This window comes from Natrix helvetica, assembly GCF_964273705.1.
Source record: "Natrix helvetica genome assembly, chromosome: 4".
Lineage (NCBI taxonomy): Eukaryota > Metazoa > Chordata > Lepidosauria > Squamata > Natricidae > Natrix > Natrix helvetica.
The window spans coordinates 72,163,958-72,181,059 of record NC_138550.1 but is presented as its reverse complement, the minus strand read 5'-3'; the positions used below and the strand labels follow the sequence as shown (position 1 = coordinate 72,181,059).

The 17,102-nt window shown below is 39.0% G+C and overlaps 1 protein-coding gene across 2 annotated transcripts in view; it reads right to left on the bottom strand.

Moving 5' to 3' along the window:
- Window positions 1–17,102, bottom strand: part of NRG2 (neuregulin 2) — a 221,745-nt gene that overhangs the window by 39,010 nt on the left and 165,633 nt on the right. For both annotated transcript variants that reach the window (XM_081951371.1, XM_081951372.1), the window contains one exon: window positions 14,646–14,722. In XM_081951371.1, the coding sequence (XP_081807497.1) occupies window positions 14,646–14,722 (77 nt within the window). The remainder of the gene's footprint in view (window positions 1–14,645; window positions 14,723–17,102) is intronic.

The following is a 17,102-nucleotide window of genomic DNA, read 5'->3' as shown; positions in this document are numbered from 1 at the left end:
ATTGAAACCCACCACTGATCCTCTAGCTCAGTGATGGCTAACCTTTTTCTAAAGGTGTGCCAAAACTCTGTGTGTGTGCTGTCATGCATGTGCATGTGCTATCGCACACATGTGCATGCCCACCCATCATGCATGCATGAATGACCCCCATGTGAGGGGGAATTTTTGCCTTCCCCAGGCTCCGGAAACTTTCCTGAAGCCTGGAGCGGGCAAAAATAGCCTCCTCTGGGGGGGGGGGGGGAAGGCTTCAGGAAAGCCTCTGGAGCCTGTGGAGGGTGAAAACAGGCCCAACGGGACAACTGGAAGTTCAGGAATGAACTTCTGGTTGACCCATTGGGCCTGTTTTTCATTCCCAAACTTCCGGTTGGGCTGTTGGGCCTGTTTTTCACCCTCTCTAGGCTCTGGAGGCTTTTCTGAAGGGGAGGGTGAAAACGGCCTCCCCCAGTTCTCCAGAAGGCCGAAAATCCAGAGCTGAGGACTGCTGAGGGCTGCCATGCTGGCAAATATGGCTCAGCGTGCCACCTGTGGCATGTGTGCCATAGGTTCACTATCACGGCTCTAGCTTCTCTATCAAAGGTGCTCAGTGTGGAATCATCTATCTCTTTCTATGTTTTCTTTTATAAATAAAGTTTTTATAGATCCAGTCATAACATATGTTCTTGTATTTCTAGTGCCCTGCCAAGCCTCGCCTCCCTAAATAGTGCTTCTCAACATGGGTCATAGGCTCAAGCCATATTTCCAAGTAACAGTGATTTATGATGCAGTTACACAGAAGTATATGAATCTCAGGAGGCCATGAGAAAAAAAATGGTTGAGAAGCCCTGCTCTAGATTGATAGACTCTTAGGTAATCTCCCACTGGGCTACCTCCTTTTTGCATCTCAGAATGAGGCACCTCAGTGTGTAGTACATGAAGGAATCACTCAAGGAATACAGTGTAGAGGACCTGGTGGCCGCGTGGAATAATGCGACTACCGGGGCCTTGAACCGGGTGGCGCCTTTGCGGCCTCTCCGGCGGCAACGATCCACCCTGGCTCCTTGGTTTACCGAGGAGCTAAGGGTGATGAAATGCCGCAAGAGATGCCTAGAGAGTCGTTGGAGATCCTCCCGATCCGAATTTGACCGAGCACAGGTACGAGCCCATTTAAGGACGTACCTAGTGGCATTGAGAACGGCCAAATGTCAATATTGTGCCACTCTCATTGCATCCGCAGAGAACCGCCCTGCCGCCCTGTTTCGGGTGTCCCGCTTCCTTCTGTTTCAGAGGCCGTGGGAGGCCCCTTTACAGGGTAGGGCAGAGGAGTTTGGGAAATATCTGCAGGATAAAGTCGCTCAAATCCGGAAGGATTGGGTCCCCTTCAGTGGCCCAGTCGAGACGCCAGTGGCGAGTCTTGAGAAACCTTTTTGGGAGGAGTTTGACTTGGTTGTCATCGAGGATTTGGACAGATTGCGTGGACGACTGCGACCTACCACATGTTTGCTGGACCCGTGTCCCTCCTGGCTTGTACTGGCATCCTGGGAGGTTACACGCGACTGGCTCCTGGGCCTAGTGAACGCTTCGTTGGGTGAGGGGTCTCTCCCAGCTGCCTTGAAAGAGGCGGTGGTGAGACCCTTGCTCAAGAAGCCTTCCCTGGACCCTATGGAACTGGCCAATTATCGTCCTGTCTCCAACCTTCCCTTTTTGGCGAAGGTTGTAGAGAGTGTGGTGGCTTCTCAGTTTCCACGACATCTGGAGGAGAATGATTATCTAGACCCGCGCCAGTCCGGCTTTCGCCCTGGGCACAGCACAGAGACGGCGTTGGTCGCGTTGGTAGATGATCTCTGGAGGGCCAGAGATAGGGGCTGTTCCTCTATCCTGGTCCTATTAGACCTCTCGGCGGCTTTTGATACCATCGACCATGGTATCCTGTTGCACCGACTGGAGGGGTTGGGGGTCCGGGGCACCGTTTTGCGGTGGTTCGGCTCCTTCCTCTCCGGCCGGACGCAACGTGTGTTGGCAGGGGAGCAGAGGTCGACCCTAAGCCCCCTTACTTGTGGGGTGCCACAGGGGTCGGTCCTCTCGCCACTCCTGTTCAACACATACATGAAGCCGCTGGGTGAGATCATCCATGGTTTCGGGGTGGGATATCATCTGTACGCTGATGATACTCAGCTGTACATTTCCACCCCGAACCACCCCAATGAGGCCGTCGAAGTGATGTCCCGGTGTGTGGAAGCCGTACGGGTCTGGATGGATGACAACCGACTCAGGCTCAACCCTTCCAAGACGGAGTGGCTGTGGGTTCCGGCTCCCCGGTTCAACCAGATAATTCCATCTCTGGCCATTGGGGGCATTCAACTCGCCCCCGTGGAACGGGCGCGCAATTTGGGCATCCTCCTGGATGCCAGGCTGTCCATGGATGAACATGTGACAGCCGTGGCCAGGGGGGCGTTCCACCAGGTTCGCCTGGTGCGCCAATTGCGCCCCCTATTGGACCGGGACGCCCTACGCACAGTCACCCATGCGCTGGTGACGTCTCGCCTGGACTACTGTAATGCTCTCTACATGGGGCTTCCCTTGAAATGCACTCGGAGACTGCAGTTGGTCCAGAATGCGGCCGCACGGGTGATTATGGGGAGTACTAAGTACTCCCATGTGACACCTCTCCTGCGCGAGCTGCACTGGCTTCCTGTGGTCTATCGGGTGCGTTTCAAGGTCTTGATTACGATCTTTAAAGCGCTCCATGGCTCAGGACCTAGTTACCTGCGGGATCGTATTCTGCCCCATACATCCCTACGACCCATCCGCTCGCACAGAGAGGGACTTCTCCAGGTGCCGTCCACCAGACAGTGCCATGGGGCGGCGCCTAGGAGCAGAGCCTTCTCTGTGGCGGGCCCAGCCCTGTGGAATGACCTCCCCCCGGATATTAGGACCACTACTGACCTCCGCTCCTTCCGTGTCAAGCTCAAGACCCACCTTTTCCAAATAGCTGGCCTGGCTCAACCATAACTTCGTAACGCTCCTGATGGGTTTTTTAATTTAGTAATTTTATTTAAGGGGATTTTAAATTGTGTTTTTAATTGTCTTTCACTTATAAGTCAATTCTCCTCCATGCACATATGTATATGTCTCTGTTCTTTTTGTATATATGTTTGTCTTATGTGTATTTTTATCCGTTTTTGATTGTACGCCGCCCCGAGTCCTTCGGGAGAGGGTTGCGGCTAATCAAATAAAATTATTATTATTATTATTATTATTATTATTATTATTATTATTATTATTATTATTATTATTATTATTATTATTATTATTATTATTAGTGTTGAATATTGCATCTTTGGTTCAATCATTAGGCCTGAAGAATTTTTTTCTTAAGATCAGCTGAACAACCTAAAGTTCCTGTACTCCTTCATAAGGGCTATAACTACAGTATGTTATATGTAAAGAAAATAGGATTACGATTAAGCCAATAAATACAAATGTAGAGTAAAAAAAAAAAAAAAGAAATAGTCCCCCTGCTGTACCCAGATCCTGAAAAACTTCACTCTCTGAAGCAGTCAAACCAACAAAAACAAATCAGACCATATGTCTCTGATCTATACCAACCCAAAAGAGCACCCAGAAGCCCCAAGATTTCTGGGATGGTGTTTTCAAATGTATAAGATTGCAAGAAATTGGGGTGGAGGTGGCGTGTAAACCTGAACGCTTATTTGTCATTTTAATTTCTTTTTACATTAAACAGTGCGTAGGAGAAACACACTTAGTTTCTCAGTGGTGCAATTTCTAGAATTTCTGAAGACTGAACAAGAGGGTGCACACTCATCAATTTAGCAAGAGAGATGCAATACATCCATTTGAGCTTCACATTCAGGAAGAAAGATTTTAGATGTTACTGTCAGTAGTTTTGGCTTGTCAAATTGTAAAAATAAGCAATTTGTGCACTTTAAAATTTGAGAAATTTGAGATCACTTCCGGTTCCTGTAGGTGACAGATGTGTTGTCTGCTGCTCGTCTCCTCGGTGGGCTCCTTTTAGGAGCACAGGGGGCCCTGGAGGGGTCTTCTGCCATAGGGCGGCTTGCTGGAATCCCCCAGACTCAGTGGCAGTCGGCGGGGGTGTTTTCAGCCTCACCCCAGGAACCAGGGAGCGGAGGGGGGGCATGAAAGAGCTGCCGGCTGTCTGCCCTTTTGCTGAATGGGCTCCGGGAGGAAAGAATTAAGCGAAAAAAGAGTGGCTGAAGTGCCGGCGGGGAGAGATCCACCCTAACCTCCTTGATCATCGTTAACAGATAAGCAGCAGACTATTGTAAATTTTTGTTCAATCCATTTGAAACTGGAAGATTAGAGGGGGGTGTTTCTTTCTCTTTACACCCCCCCCTCGGACAAAGTGGCATTTGAACTATCTCTCTCTATATCGGAATGGAGAGACAATAAAGGCTGACTTGCCACTTGTACTAACTATCTGAGAATGATTGATATCACAGCTGCAAGAGGTGATTCCTGAGCTGTTTTCTTAAAAGGAAAAAACTTTATGGAACTCCTTGTTCTTTTCCCTGCAAAAGGAGGAGCCAAGATGGCACCCCTCCATCTCCGTCTTTGTATTTATAAATGAAGCCTGCCTTTTGAAACTACCTTTGAAAAAAAAATCCTCTGGCAATTGTTTTAATACCCTCTCTGAAGGAGCTCTGGATCTCTCCTGTTACATGGACTTCCTGATTAATTTTGACTATTTAACTTTTCCTCTTTGTGGCCTACCCTTGTGCCTTGGAACTGTGAAGGAGAACTGACTTTCTTCTTTTGGATTTGCCTGCCGTCTTGGACCGGCACAGCTGCGTGTTCCCCTAACACCATTTTTTTGCAAAAGACTTATTACCCCTGAACGCAGATAAATGGGGCCCAAAAAACAACCAATGGGCAAGTCATTCTCCGCTCCAGCTTCTGCCACATCCAGTCCAAGTATGCAGCAGACGAAAATTATTTCATTGTTACAACAAGAAGGGACTGGAGAAAGCTCAAAAGAACTGTCTGTTAACCAAATGTTTCAGGAAATTATGAGGGGTCAAAATGAGTTGAAAAAAGAGGTGACAGATCTCAAAGATGAACTCAGAGCTGTACAACATCATATAACAGAAAACAAACAAAGGATCAGGGTGTTGGAGGAGGGGGCAGCTGGATTGGGGAAAGAGGTTAAGGCAGTCCGGAAGGGAAATTTAGAACTGGAAAACTTTATGGCAAAAATAGAACTTGAAAGAATGTCCTTTTTTCTCAGGTTCCAGAACCTACCAGAAACAGAAAATGAAGATCTTAAGGATATTATGAGTACAATTTTAGCAGAATATATTAAGAGAGATAAAGAACAGTTGTGGTGGGATATGGATCTGGTTTACAGGATTAATTCAGCATATGCTAGAACACACAATGTTGCAAGGGAGGTACATGTCAAGTTTCCTAGGAGGACCACGAGGGATGAGGTGCTAGGGGCCCAAAGGGAGGGACCATTAAAATATAAAGATAAAGAAATTACCATTCTTAAGCAAATTCCGAAAAAAGGAGGAAGTATTCCTCCTTATCAAAGAAATTATACAATAAAGGTGTTTGGTTTAGATGGTTATTGCCAGAGGGAATGTTGATTTTTTGGGAGGGAAACAGAATTAGAATTAACACAGTAGAGGAGGCTGAAGCCTTCATTAAAAAACATAGTTCCTTCCTAGAAGATGAAAATAGGGGAGGTGGTGAAAAAGGTAGTAATGTGCAAGATATGAAGGAGGGGGGGCTGGGGCTCCATCTAGGGACAGGGAGGAGGGAGCAATATCAAAAAGGCTCAGGTCACAAAAATAAAGATATTTGAAATACATGTAATTGTTGATAAACTAGAAAGTGACAAAGAAAGAGATGATTGAACATATGGTTGATATAATGTAAAACAAGATTCTGTCTATGCTTATCTCTTATATGTTATTTTTAACATTGTAAAAATTGTGAGATTGGGTGGGGGTTATACCACCGGCACGGGAGCTACCAAAATTTTCTATGTACCTTCCCTACCTTTCCCTATAAATGTTTAAAAACCAATAAAATTCTTTTTTTAAAAAAATGAGAAATTTAGCTAGAAGTGCCAAGATTTTCAGGATGTCTGAAACAAATTATAATTTGAATTCCACTCCTCCCTCTAACTTTTAAAGTGTTTTCACACATCATGCTTATTTCTCCTTTGAGTTTCTCTCCTACTGTTCTTGTAAATGTCAGATTATTATATAGAAGGAAAGGTGAAATGCATTAGTTATGCAAATAAATTATAGATATTACATTTCAAACTCTATTAACGGAACAGTTGCTTTTAACTTCAGATAAGAAAGTACCTGGAAACAATTGTGCTACATTTCAAACACAAAAGCGTCAACATGTTTATATTTCAAATTACTAGGTATGGAATTTAATCAATATCTGACTCTTGAAATGTGAGTGCATTAAGAAAATTAAAAAAACCTAGTCTTTAGGTTCAGAAAGTAATTTTTCTGCTTTTCAATGAAGCTGAAAAGTCCTCAATACTCTATCTTCCTTATTTCTGTTTTGAAATCTATCTGCCTCATTTCAGTTGCGATGTACATTAGTTACCCATCTTTGCCATGATTTCTATTTTTTTTATTTTTCAAAGTGTGGAGAATTCATTTAAAAACAGCTGCCAAACTGTGCTATAAAATTGATTTCATTAGTATAATGTACATAATGATGGATTTAAAACAAAGGGAAACAGTTTCAGTAAGCCTAATTAAGAATGTGCCAAATGTTAATTCTCAAATTGGTAAATATACTTGCCCATGCTGCAAAAAATACACATCATCAAGATATTGTGTAGATTTTTGCAAGTTTTCCAGGCATAAATTTCATATAAGAATAAAACTATTAAGAAAATAATACTTGCTATGATTCTCTAGTCATTTAGCAGAGTTACTTGGACTAATCAAACTTCCATTTGAGCACTGGAAATATTTAAATATCCAACAATTTCCAACAAAGATTAAAAACTAAATCTCATTATTGATTATTCTGTCAGTATATAGTTGTGATTCTTTTACTCAACAAAATATATTGCTTAGATGGAAAGAAATCTATCATTTTGCTTTGCAATAAGTAAATAACACATATTTATGTATATTTATATGAACCTTACAGAAGAATTACAGAAGAACACAAGACAATGCAAATCAAAATTTACTTAATTATATGACATTGGGATAACACAATGTGATATATCTGTGATATTTTTGAATGCATATCACAAATTATCATTCTATGATAAAAAAATATTAATTGCAAACCAGCACATGTGACATAATGTCATTCATGAGCATCACAGGAAATACATAGCTGGCAGAAAATATGAAGAAAAAAAAGAGACAGCATAGCAAAGTAAGTTTATTGGCACAACAGTCAGCCTAGAAAAAAAGAGATTTTTAAATAAAGCAAAACAAGCATAAGTCAGGAATGGATGTCAAAAATCCTAAATTCAACATAGCAAGTCAGAATGTTTTTGAATCAATAGCAATGTCAATCCAAGGCCACTTTCCACATTATGTTTATTTACACAAGATTTGCTCCTTGGAAGGATTTATAATTTCCAGTCAAATTTATCTATTAAAAACAGATCTCACTGAATTCAGTGAGACATATTCCTAGATAAGCATGGCAAGTGTGGTAGCATAAATCTGATACGCAAGCTGCTACTGGCACAATTAGTCTTTAATGTGTAATTTTTTTGTCATATAGCATATAAAATAGGAAACTAGCATTCCTAGGAACAAAAATAAACCAAAGAAGTGGAAAAGTGGTTTCCATCACAAAGAACATGATGATAATGCATGAAAAATATTATATTCTCATAGGTCAGTTTGGAATTAGCACTACTAAATGCTGTAGCAACTCTCCTGTAAGGATCAGGATGATTCCATTAGAACCATCATCATGGGGGGGGAGAGAGCACTATTGACTTTCTTTTCTTCTCTCCTACCCATCCACTAATTGTGCAAGTGGAAGCAGGAGGCTTCTGGGAGTCAAACCACTGCCATTCCTCCTTAATGCTCTCCTTCCAAATCTCAAAAGGCTGGAAATCATCTTGCTGAATTTGAGTCATTCAGAGGTGCAAGAAGGATGGCCACTGGCAGAAGGAAGAGAAAATTTTAATAGGTGGGAGTGGAAGTGGTTGACTCAGCACTAACGATAAACAACTGTAATTCACCTTCATAAGGAAAAACAGAAGAGCCCAGGGGCTAAGAAAGGCAGCACTGGTTCTATTCCTAAGAATTATTCCTGAATATAAACAAGCTTTGTTATCTGTGTGTGCATTTAGCTGTTGTTAATTAGTATAAAGACGTTGATTTCCTCTTGAAACTAATAGTTTTTTAATTAGGAAACTATGAACTTCAATTTTCAATTGGAAAGGAGTAAGACATTTAGACCAGAATCGGTGCCTCCTTATGCTAGGTTTTGTTTTTTAAGGACAGTAATTCCAGTGGCATGGAATTATATGGAATAGGATAAAGGACAAATGAATAAAATACGCATTCAATGAATACATGAAGAGTGATTTAAAATTCATTCACTGACAATATGTCTTCCCATCACTAGGTAGCTATTCCAGGCATTGGATCCACCAATAAAAAAGGTGCTCTAGGAAGCTATGTTTTCTGATAGTTCAATGTGTGGTCTGTGCAGTGGCCACATTACAATGGGTCACTTTGAAGACCACTCAGAGCACCATACATAGGAGAGGTGATTGGCCATCAAGTGGCAGTGTTACTACTCCTGGAAGAAAGCCTATGAGAGGGATCAGGTGGGTTCCTTTAGGCTGCCCTTTTTTCTCTAGCTATTTGCTCTGCAGGACAATGTATTGCACCTGGTATTTATGCATTCAGCATTACTGAGAAAGTATTTCACATTATGCACAGGGATTAAGAGGTAGCATTCCCCCACCCCCTTGGAAGAGTTATCACTGAGATTCAAATACATAGCAATTCTCCCACATTAATGTAGCCAGTGATAATTGGGCATGTAAGGTTTTTTCCCATTCATGCACATTGAAGGCATAAGTGCACTTGTATGGACATTTATAAAGAAGCCAGAGGTTGTTCACTGATGGATTATGTTATTGCATTGGAGTCTACATGTTCCTTCATGCAGAAGTCTACATGCCTGGAACTTAAAGATTTAATATTGTACATCTTAAAGTACTTGCTATTTCTCCTACCCTGCCCTTGCAGACTGCATTCATTCAGTCTAATTTTCTGGAGAAAACATTGAGGGTATATATAACGGGGATATTGCAATCTCCCCTTTCCCCTTTTACTAATAGAAAATCTTTTGGAGGAAGAAGTAAATTGGAGCAATATAAATTCTGCTGATCCAAGGGGGGATGCTGCAATATTGTTTTTCTGCAGAGTCAATCTTTTTAATAGAAATACTCCTAAACCAGCATGAAATTAAATGAGGTGAGAAGGAATGGTTCTAAATTTGATTTGATTGGTTTTGTAGAATTGCTATAACTTTTTTTAGTACAAATCTGTTCTTTACTAGGATTTGTATCCACTATTACAGCTATACAAATTTTCCAAACTGACCTAGGTAAAAAAAATTGATCTCCAAAAAGCAGAGACTGAAATGGCACGGAAGTGCTACTGAGACAGCACTTTAATTCTGAACCCCATGGAAAAGTGTTGCAGTGCACCCAGGCAGAGTTATCTATATTTATATTAATATAGATAAACTGGTTTTTGGCTGCATATGTATACTGTATAGGCACATGTATATACATATACATGACCCCCCCCCCAACTTTGCCAGAATAAGAGACAAACAGCTGATATTCTTGGTCACTCCATAAAAACTGTAAAAACATTATGTGAAGAACTGTGGTGTCTGTTAACAAATGAATGGTTTGTTTCATACCCTTTAACTCTAATCCAAGATGCTCTGCCAATACAGAAAAAAGAAGAAAAAGAGAAGATAAATATATTTGTAAGATAAGTTTCCAAATGTTAAAAAACATCAAGCGTGTATTTAGAATAGCTTGCTTTTGGCTAATCAACATCCGAGGGGCTGTTGAGAGGTATCAAAAGAAAACAGTATTATTAGCAAAAGTACAAAAATAGCACAGATACACACATACAAGTCGAGAAACTTTCTACAGAGAACTTTCTTTCTTGTTAAGTATTCTTTGACTCTATGCACCTTCAAAAAAGGATTCAGAATAAATGCCTCAGACTATATATGAGCACAGAAACTCTTTGCTATTTATATAAGCAGCCCAGCTTTTTAAAACATCTGTGTAGCCTTGAAAATAGCTGTTTTAATAGTCTGCTCCTTAATAGGATTCTTAAAGTTGCAGCGTCTTTTTTCAGGCTTGCACTTAAGCCTAAAAAAATGAAGCTGATATCACAGAGATGCTGTGCTTGCATATTTCTTCTGAAACTTTTTCAAAGCAGTTCAGCGCCTTATTATTCTTGCAAATAATTTCTATGACATGCAGAAATAATAATATAATTTAAACTAATTTGAAGTCAGATCAATCAATTTTTATTATGGTCATGGGCCAGAGTTACAAATAAAAGCATTAAAAACAATAATAATCCAATTATTATTTTGAAGCCAAAATTATAAGAAATTGGGTGTTATGAAAAATATATTTTCAATCAGATTTTAAACATATTTACTTGAAGAGAAGTTGTCTCAAAGTCAGTGAGACATAGTTGGTCTTTTTGAGAACATTAATATTACCCCTGAATTAGAAGCAACTCTAAAATCTAATTGAAACCATTAGGTACATTCATCTGTAATTTTGGGATCCAACAGATAGGCAGCATTACATCCCAATTCCAGACTGCATGGGTAAAGTTTTCAATATACTGACACGAGTGTGTTAAAAGTTCAGGTCTTGATGGGGAGGATCAGCCATCAAGTCGAGAATCTTTCTACAGAGATTCTGTAGAAAGAATTCTATAGAATGGAGTCATCAATTCTGACAAAACTGAGTGGCTGTGTTGTTACCTATAAAGCCCTTCATGGTTATCTGAGGAACTATCTATCTTCCATTGCTTCTCCCCGCCCGCTACAGGGTATGCGTCCTTCAGGAATCCTCAATTGAAAGTCATCTGATTAGAGCAAGAAAGCATGCCTTCTTTGCCCCGTACTCTAAAACACTCAGAGATAGGGACAACACCAATTCTTCTGGGGTTCTGGAAAGCCCCCAAGGACTGGCTTAGTTCTCAGGCTATGGATACAACATTTAAGCTGATATTTAATTATCTCAGTTAAAATGATTGCATAAATGCCTCAGCCTACAAATACCAAAGAGATAAAAGAAAATTATAAATTCTAGATTACACAATCAAATGTTCAGTTTCCAAAAACAAATCACTTTGAAAGGGTTAATTAAAACATCACAAAGAAGAGAACATCACAAAGAAGAGAGTATGTATGTACGTACATACATGCATACATACATACATACATACATACATACATACATACATACATACATAATTCTAAAACCAGAACCTCTCTGGTTTTTTCCCAAAATAAGATTAAAATTGTTTATAAATTTATTCATATATCACAAATTTTGGAAATTATGTTAGGAAAGTTTCCTTAACTTTTAAATCATGTATACAGTAAACAGATTCTACATACTCAAATAGAACAGGCCAATTACAATTTACCTTTTAGGTTAATTTACCTAAAATTTACTTTCCATTGCCTTTATTAATTTTTAGATCTAGTTCTAATTTTCTGCTCTTAATATAGGAGAATTATGAGCTGGATCTCAGTTCTCAAGGTGCAATTATCCCAAGGACTACTTTTTTAAAATTCCATAACAATTTATACAGAGAAAAATGTAACATTCTATCTTCAACATAGTGTACAATATTCAGAAATTATTTGTATGGCCACTCCAGTTTGATAAAAAAAATGATTTCATTCTATTTGGTTCCCCACCCCCACCCCAGTTGATAGATGCCCAATTATCCTTTTTATGAATACATATTCTAAAGAGACTTATTAGACTGTCCAAGGGAAATTTCTAAGACTGGATAATGTGAAAACCTCCACAGATGGTCAACAATGGATGGACATTGATTTGGCTCTTTGGCTGAAAACAGTATGTGAAGCTTGCTTTATGAGTCTCACTGCAAAGAAACATAATTCCCCCACAGATAAAACTGGCCCCCAACTTTTTACTTTTTCAAAAGGCCCTGTAGACATACTTCTGTCAGCAGGCTTGGGGACTCTGCCTTGATATAACAGAATAATAGAGTTGGAAGGGATCTCGGAAGGTCTTCTGGTCCTGCCCTCTGCTCAAGCAGGAGATTGTATACCATTCAGACAAATGGTTGTCCAATCTCTTCTTAAAAACCTCAGTATTGGCGCACCCATAACTTCTGGAGGCAAGCCGTTTCACTGATTAATTGTTCTCATTGTCAGAAAATGTCTACACAGTTCTAGATTAGTTTTTCCTTGATTAGTTTCCATTCATTGAATATGGTTCCATCCATATGAAGTTGATCTATATAGCATTGATCAAGTGGCTTGTTTGTTTTTGTCAATGATGGGGTGGGAGAGAAAGGTTAAATTTTGGCTTTTAATTGCTATATGTCATGTTATATGTTGCCCAACTTGCAATCCAAGAGATTCATTCTGGGCAGCGTAAAATCCAGTAATCATAACAGTTGTAAGAATGAAATGGTGCTTTTTACTTGTGCTTTTACTCAGTGCTGCTGATTCTGCTTTTAAAAAACATTTTTTGTTATTTAAAGTGTGAATTCCTACTAATCCTATTGATTAACGGTTTAAAATTTCTGGACCTAATCACATATATTATACCACTGAGTTGGGGCACATGAAAGGAGCCTCCCTGAAGATTGTACTACTTTTGGCAATCAGGCATCCTCTGGGCAACAGTGTTGTCACTGGCAAATCCTTTCAATACAGAAGCACCTTTTGATTAACTTTGTAGATGCTTCCAACTTGAATACAGACAGCCCACTAGGTTGTATTATAAGGTTATATATAAACAGCATCTCTAAATCACTAAAGCATATATTTTCTTTCATAGGGCTGAAGGCACATCAGGAATGCTGTGTTGTAGTTGCTCTTGGAAGACTGTTGCTTACGGGCTTCCTTATTCACAAGAGGGCACTAGAAGATAAATGTTGTACTGAGATCTCAGGTTCCCACAATATTTGCTTTAAAATAGCTTATAAGAGCAACTACTACTCTGCAGAATATTAAATGAAATTAGAATTGTGCTTTTTTCTAAATCTTCCTGGCTTGGAAGACAACACTGTTATTTTTGCTACTATTGCAAACTCTTATATTTATCAAGTAGTTAATCACATTTGTACAGAGTGGGATTTCACATATCATGATTCTCATAACAATTTGTTAGGCATTTATATAAAGGTACCGTATTCAGATTTAATTATATTTGATGAATTGGAAAAATTGTTAAATTGAAAATAGAGTATGTGGGGGACAAATGTATAAGGAACTTTCATAATGTTTCATAATTTGATAGAAATGTGTAAACAATAAAGCTTATGATACAGAAGATCCCCAAATCTTGCCAGATGGCGAGAGATTACTTAGACTACGTGCAGGAATCTTTTAAAACGGTACATAAAATTCTGTTTGTCAGCTGATGCGCATAGTATGTGCTTAGTTTAACACTGCAGCAGTGACATTCACTATGCTTCAACCAAGTCTTCATTCTACTCTGTAAAGATGATAGTCTGAAACTGAAATCAAATTAGAGTACAAGCCACTGAAGAAATACTGCTGGAGGTTCACTTTCTCTACATTTTTGTAAGAATAAGCCACACATTTGAACCATAAGCTTCTGAACAAACAAAAAATCCTTTGTTTCATAATAATTTGTTTCCTTCTGGAAAAAGCTACCATCACAAACAATCTGATTTAACAAATTTCTGTGAAATGGTAATAAGAAAGCTTCCATATAAGGATATCTATCTTTGAGATTACTCTAAGGTGCCTCCAGGTCTAGCATATGAGGTGTATTAGTACAAGGTTAGCCCTACCTGTTGTTCATCCAAAATCCTCTCAGCTATCTAGGAGAATTTCAGCCACTTTACTTTAAACTTGGTCCAGTCTTTGCTAAACTTTTATTATGCCTGGATTATACATCACTATGGTAATGTTCAGAGTAGAACTGAACTTAATAACTCTTTAACCACACAGCAGAGGAATGAAGGCTCCAAATTATTAAAGTTTTGCTTAAAAAATATCATACAGCTAAGACCAATCAGCGAAAGAGAGAAGTGGAAAGAGACATACTGGAAAAGCTGGCCATTGCGAAGTTCTGACACTGGTCCCCTGTGAATTCATTCGGACACCTAACGAAAGAAAGAAAACCAGAAAGAGAGAAACAGGATAGCATGACATCCAAACAGGCTAAAATGAGGTCCTTTCTGATGCCAACTGAGTTCCCTTTTAATATTTCTCATGGTGTGTATTTTTGGCTGGTCCCTTACCTGTATTCCCTAAACCTTAATTAAGATATTAATTGAAAAGAACACCCTCACTATGCAATTCTAAATCCAGTGTTGTACCCAGGAGGTTTTTAAGTAGTATGATGGTATAATTTTTGTCTTCAAACATACTTTGCTTAGGATCTGGCATGTACAATCGCAAAGGCAGTTTCTCCAAACATCTCTGTCCGAAGAATCCATTTGGACATCTGGAGGAGGAAAAGGGGACAAATCACAGAACAAGGCTGGCATCATCCTAGAGGCTAGGTTAGAAATAAAAGTGCACAGTGATGATTTGTGTTTTTTTATTTTAAGATTCTCATGTAAGACGTCTTAATGTAATCTTTGCTGATTTCCCTACGTCTTTCCATCTGCAATTATTCTCTCCATGATTTCTGAGTTTACAAACTTTGTAAGCACCCACAATTTGCAGAATATGTTTCAGCTGTGTGACTTGAGAAAATTGCAACTCTTTCAAGCCTAAGATTAAAATGAACCTGATTTCCAGAAAGGGAGTAATGGAACATGAAGTAGTGTTCAGTGTTCTTTCTGTGTTTTTTTAATTGGGGTCATCTGCAATGCACTCTTGGAACTGCCAGTTTTCCATTCACACTGTTTAAAGCTGGATTTCATATTGATATAATCAACTGTCTAAGCAAAGTACATTATAGACAAATGGAAATATGTGAGGCTCTCAATGGCACAGGAGACTTTGACACCACCACCATTTTCACTTCTCAAACCCTTATACCTAGTTTGAAGGTGATTATCTTCAAACTATTTATTATCTTATCATTTCCCACTAACTTAGAAACATTGAGAACAAGAAGCAAAAACTATTCCCCACCCGTGATCTACTTTAGATCTACCAGCAAAAACCATTCTTATAAAGTTACAGTTCAAACCCCAACTTTTTGTGACCTGAAGTCAGACATAAATACCATAGACAAGTCACAGATTTGCAGTGCAGTGCCATGACATATACCTCTAATTTGTACCCCTAGCTCCCTGAGGACACTAATTATGAAAAGAAAAGTGTTTACTCCAACAGGAGAAATGGAATCACAGCATGTTAAAAATGGGGGGGGGGGGTAGTGCTAGATTTCTAGCAATTTCAGCTACATTAAGCTGAGCCAAGAATAAAATAGAATCGCATAGAGTAGAATCGCGTAGAGTAGCGTACCATAGAATAAAATAGAATATAATAACACAGTTGGAAAGGACCTCGGAGGACTTCTAGTCCAACCCCCCCCCCTTAAGCAGGAAACCCTACACCACTTCAGACAAATGGTTAAATTGGCTTAGCTCTCTAATGTTGTTGATACTGACAGAAGTGTAGAATTCAATTTAACATGTTCATAAAACTAACTCTATCTGATCAACCAACCATAAAACTAATAGTATCTGACCAAGCAACAAAATTGCAAATAAATAGTTGTAGAAGGCCAAAAGTAAATGAACAAGAAAAGTTGTTTTTCTAAAAACTGAAGTGCCATGCATTTTTTAGCAGACATCACTTAAGGCCTTGACATTCTTACTAACGAGAAGGTCTCTTTTGGAGTTATAGTTCATGTCTAGGTAATCATGCATAGGATTATACTTCTGGCTTTGTAACATATTGAAATGCATTTTCTGGGCAAGTTGAAAAACTTTATACATATATTCTTATATATCAGGAATACTGCTGGGAGAAGAATGGGTGACTGCATAAGCTATATTTTGAAACACAGAACTTAAATCACTTTCAATATGATTTTATTTTCCACCAAATAAATGCAACAAATTTTAATGAAATTACTATTCCTTCATTTCTTCTATGTGCTTCACAAATATTTCAGCAAACTATACCACAGAATGTTTCACTCAAGTTTATGATTTTATTACATCCATTCCAGCCATGACAGAACCGAATTTTAGTATCAAGTATCTTAGGCTTTGGATCAACCAAATTAAAGTTTCTCCTGCGAATACCCTTGCTACAAATTCTCAGGAAGACAATGCTGCGGGACAAACATTCCATCAAAAATATTGTGATAGCAATGAGGCCCAAAGTATTATTGCCATTTGCTTTTTAAAGTAGTTTTTGGAAGGCTATTATTCACATTTATATAAAATACAGATCCATCCTCTATTTTACATATGCTAAAGAAGATTAGCAAAATACAAAAAGCAATGTACTCTTTTTTATTTGCATATATTTTTTCCAATCATTCAATTCATTAATAAAGAATACTGGCAGAATGCTGTTACTTGAAGAAATAGCAAAATCTGGACCTGGCCAAATGAATCTGTGATTCTTGTTCTGATTAAACATTAGAATAAAAACAAGAAGGGGAATGATGTAGTATAGAACATTCAATCCTAGGGAGTCTCAAACACATTTTAAAACATATTATTGAACTGTTTTCCTTCAGGAGGAAGAGCAGTATACATATAAAAAATAACAAAAGCAACAACAAAAATAATTTTCAAAAGCTTCGTTTGGAAAGTTTTTATTTTGAATCCTTACAGAAAACAATTGCTACAGCATCGGAGAAATTGCAAGCAAAATCTTAGTTGTTAAAAACATGAGGATTAGGCTAAGCACCT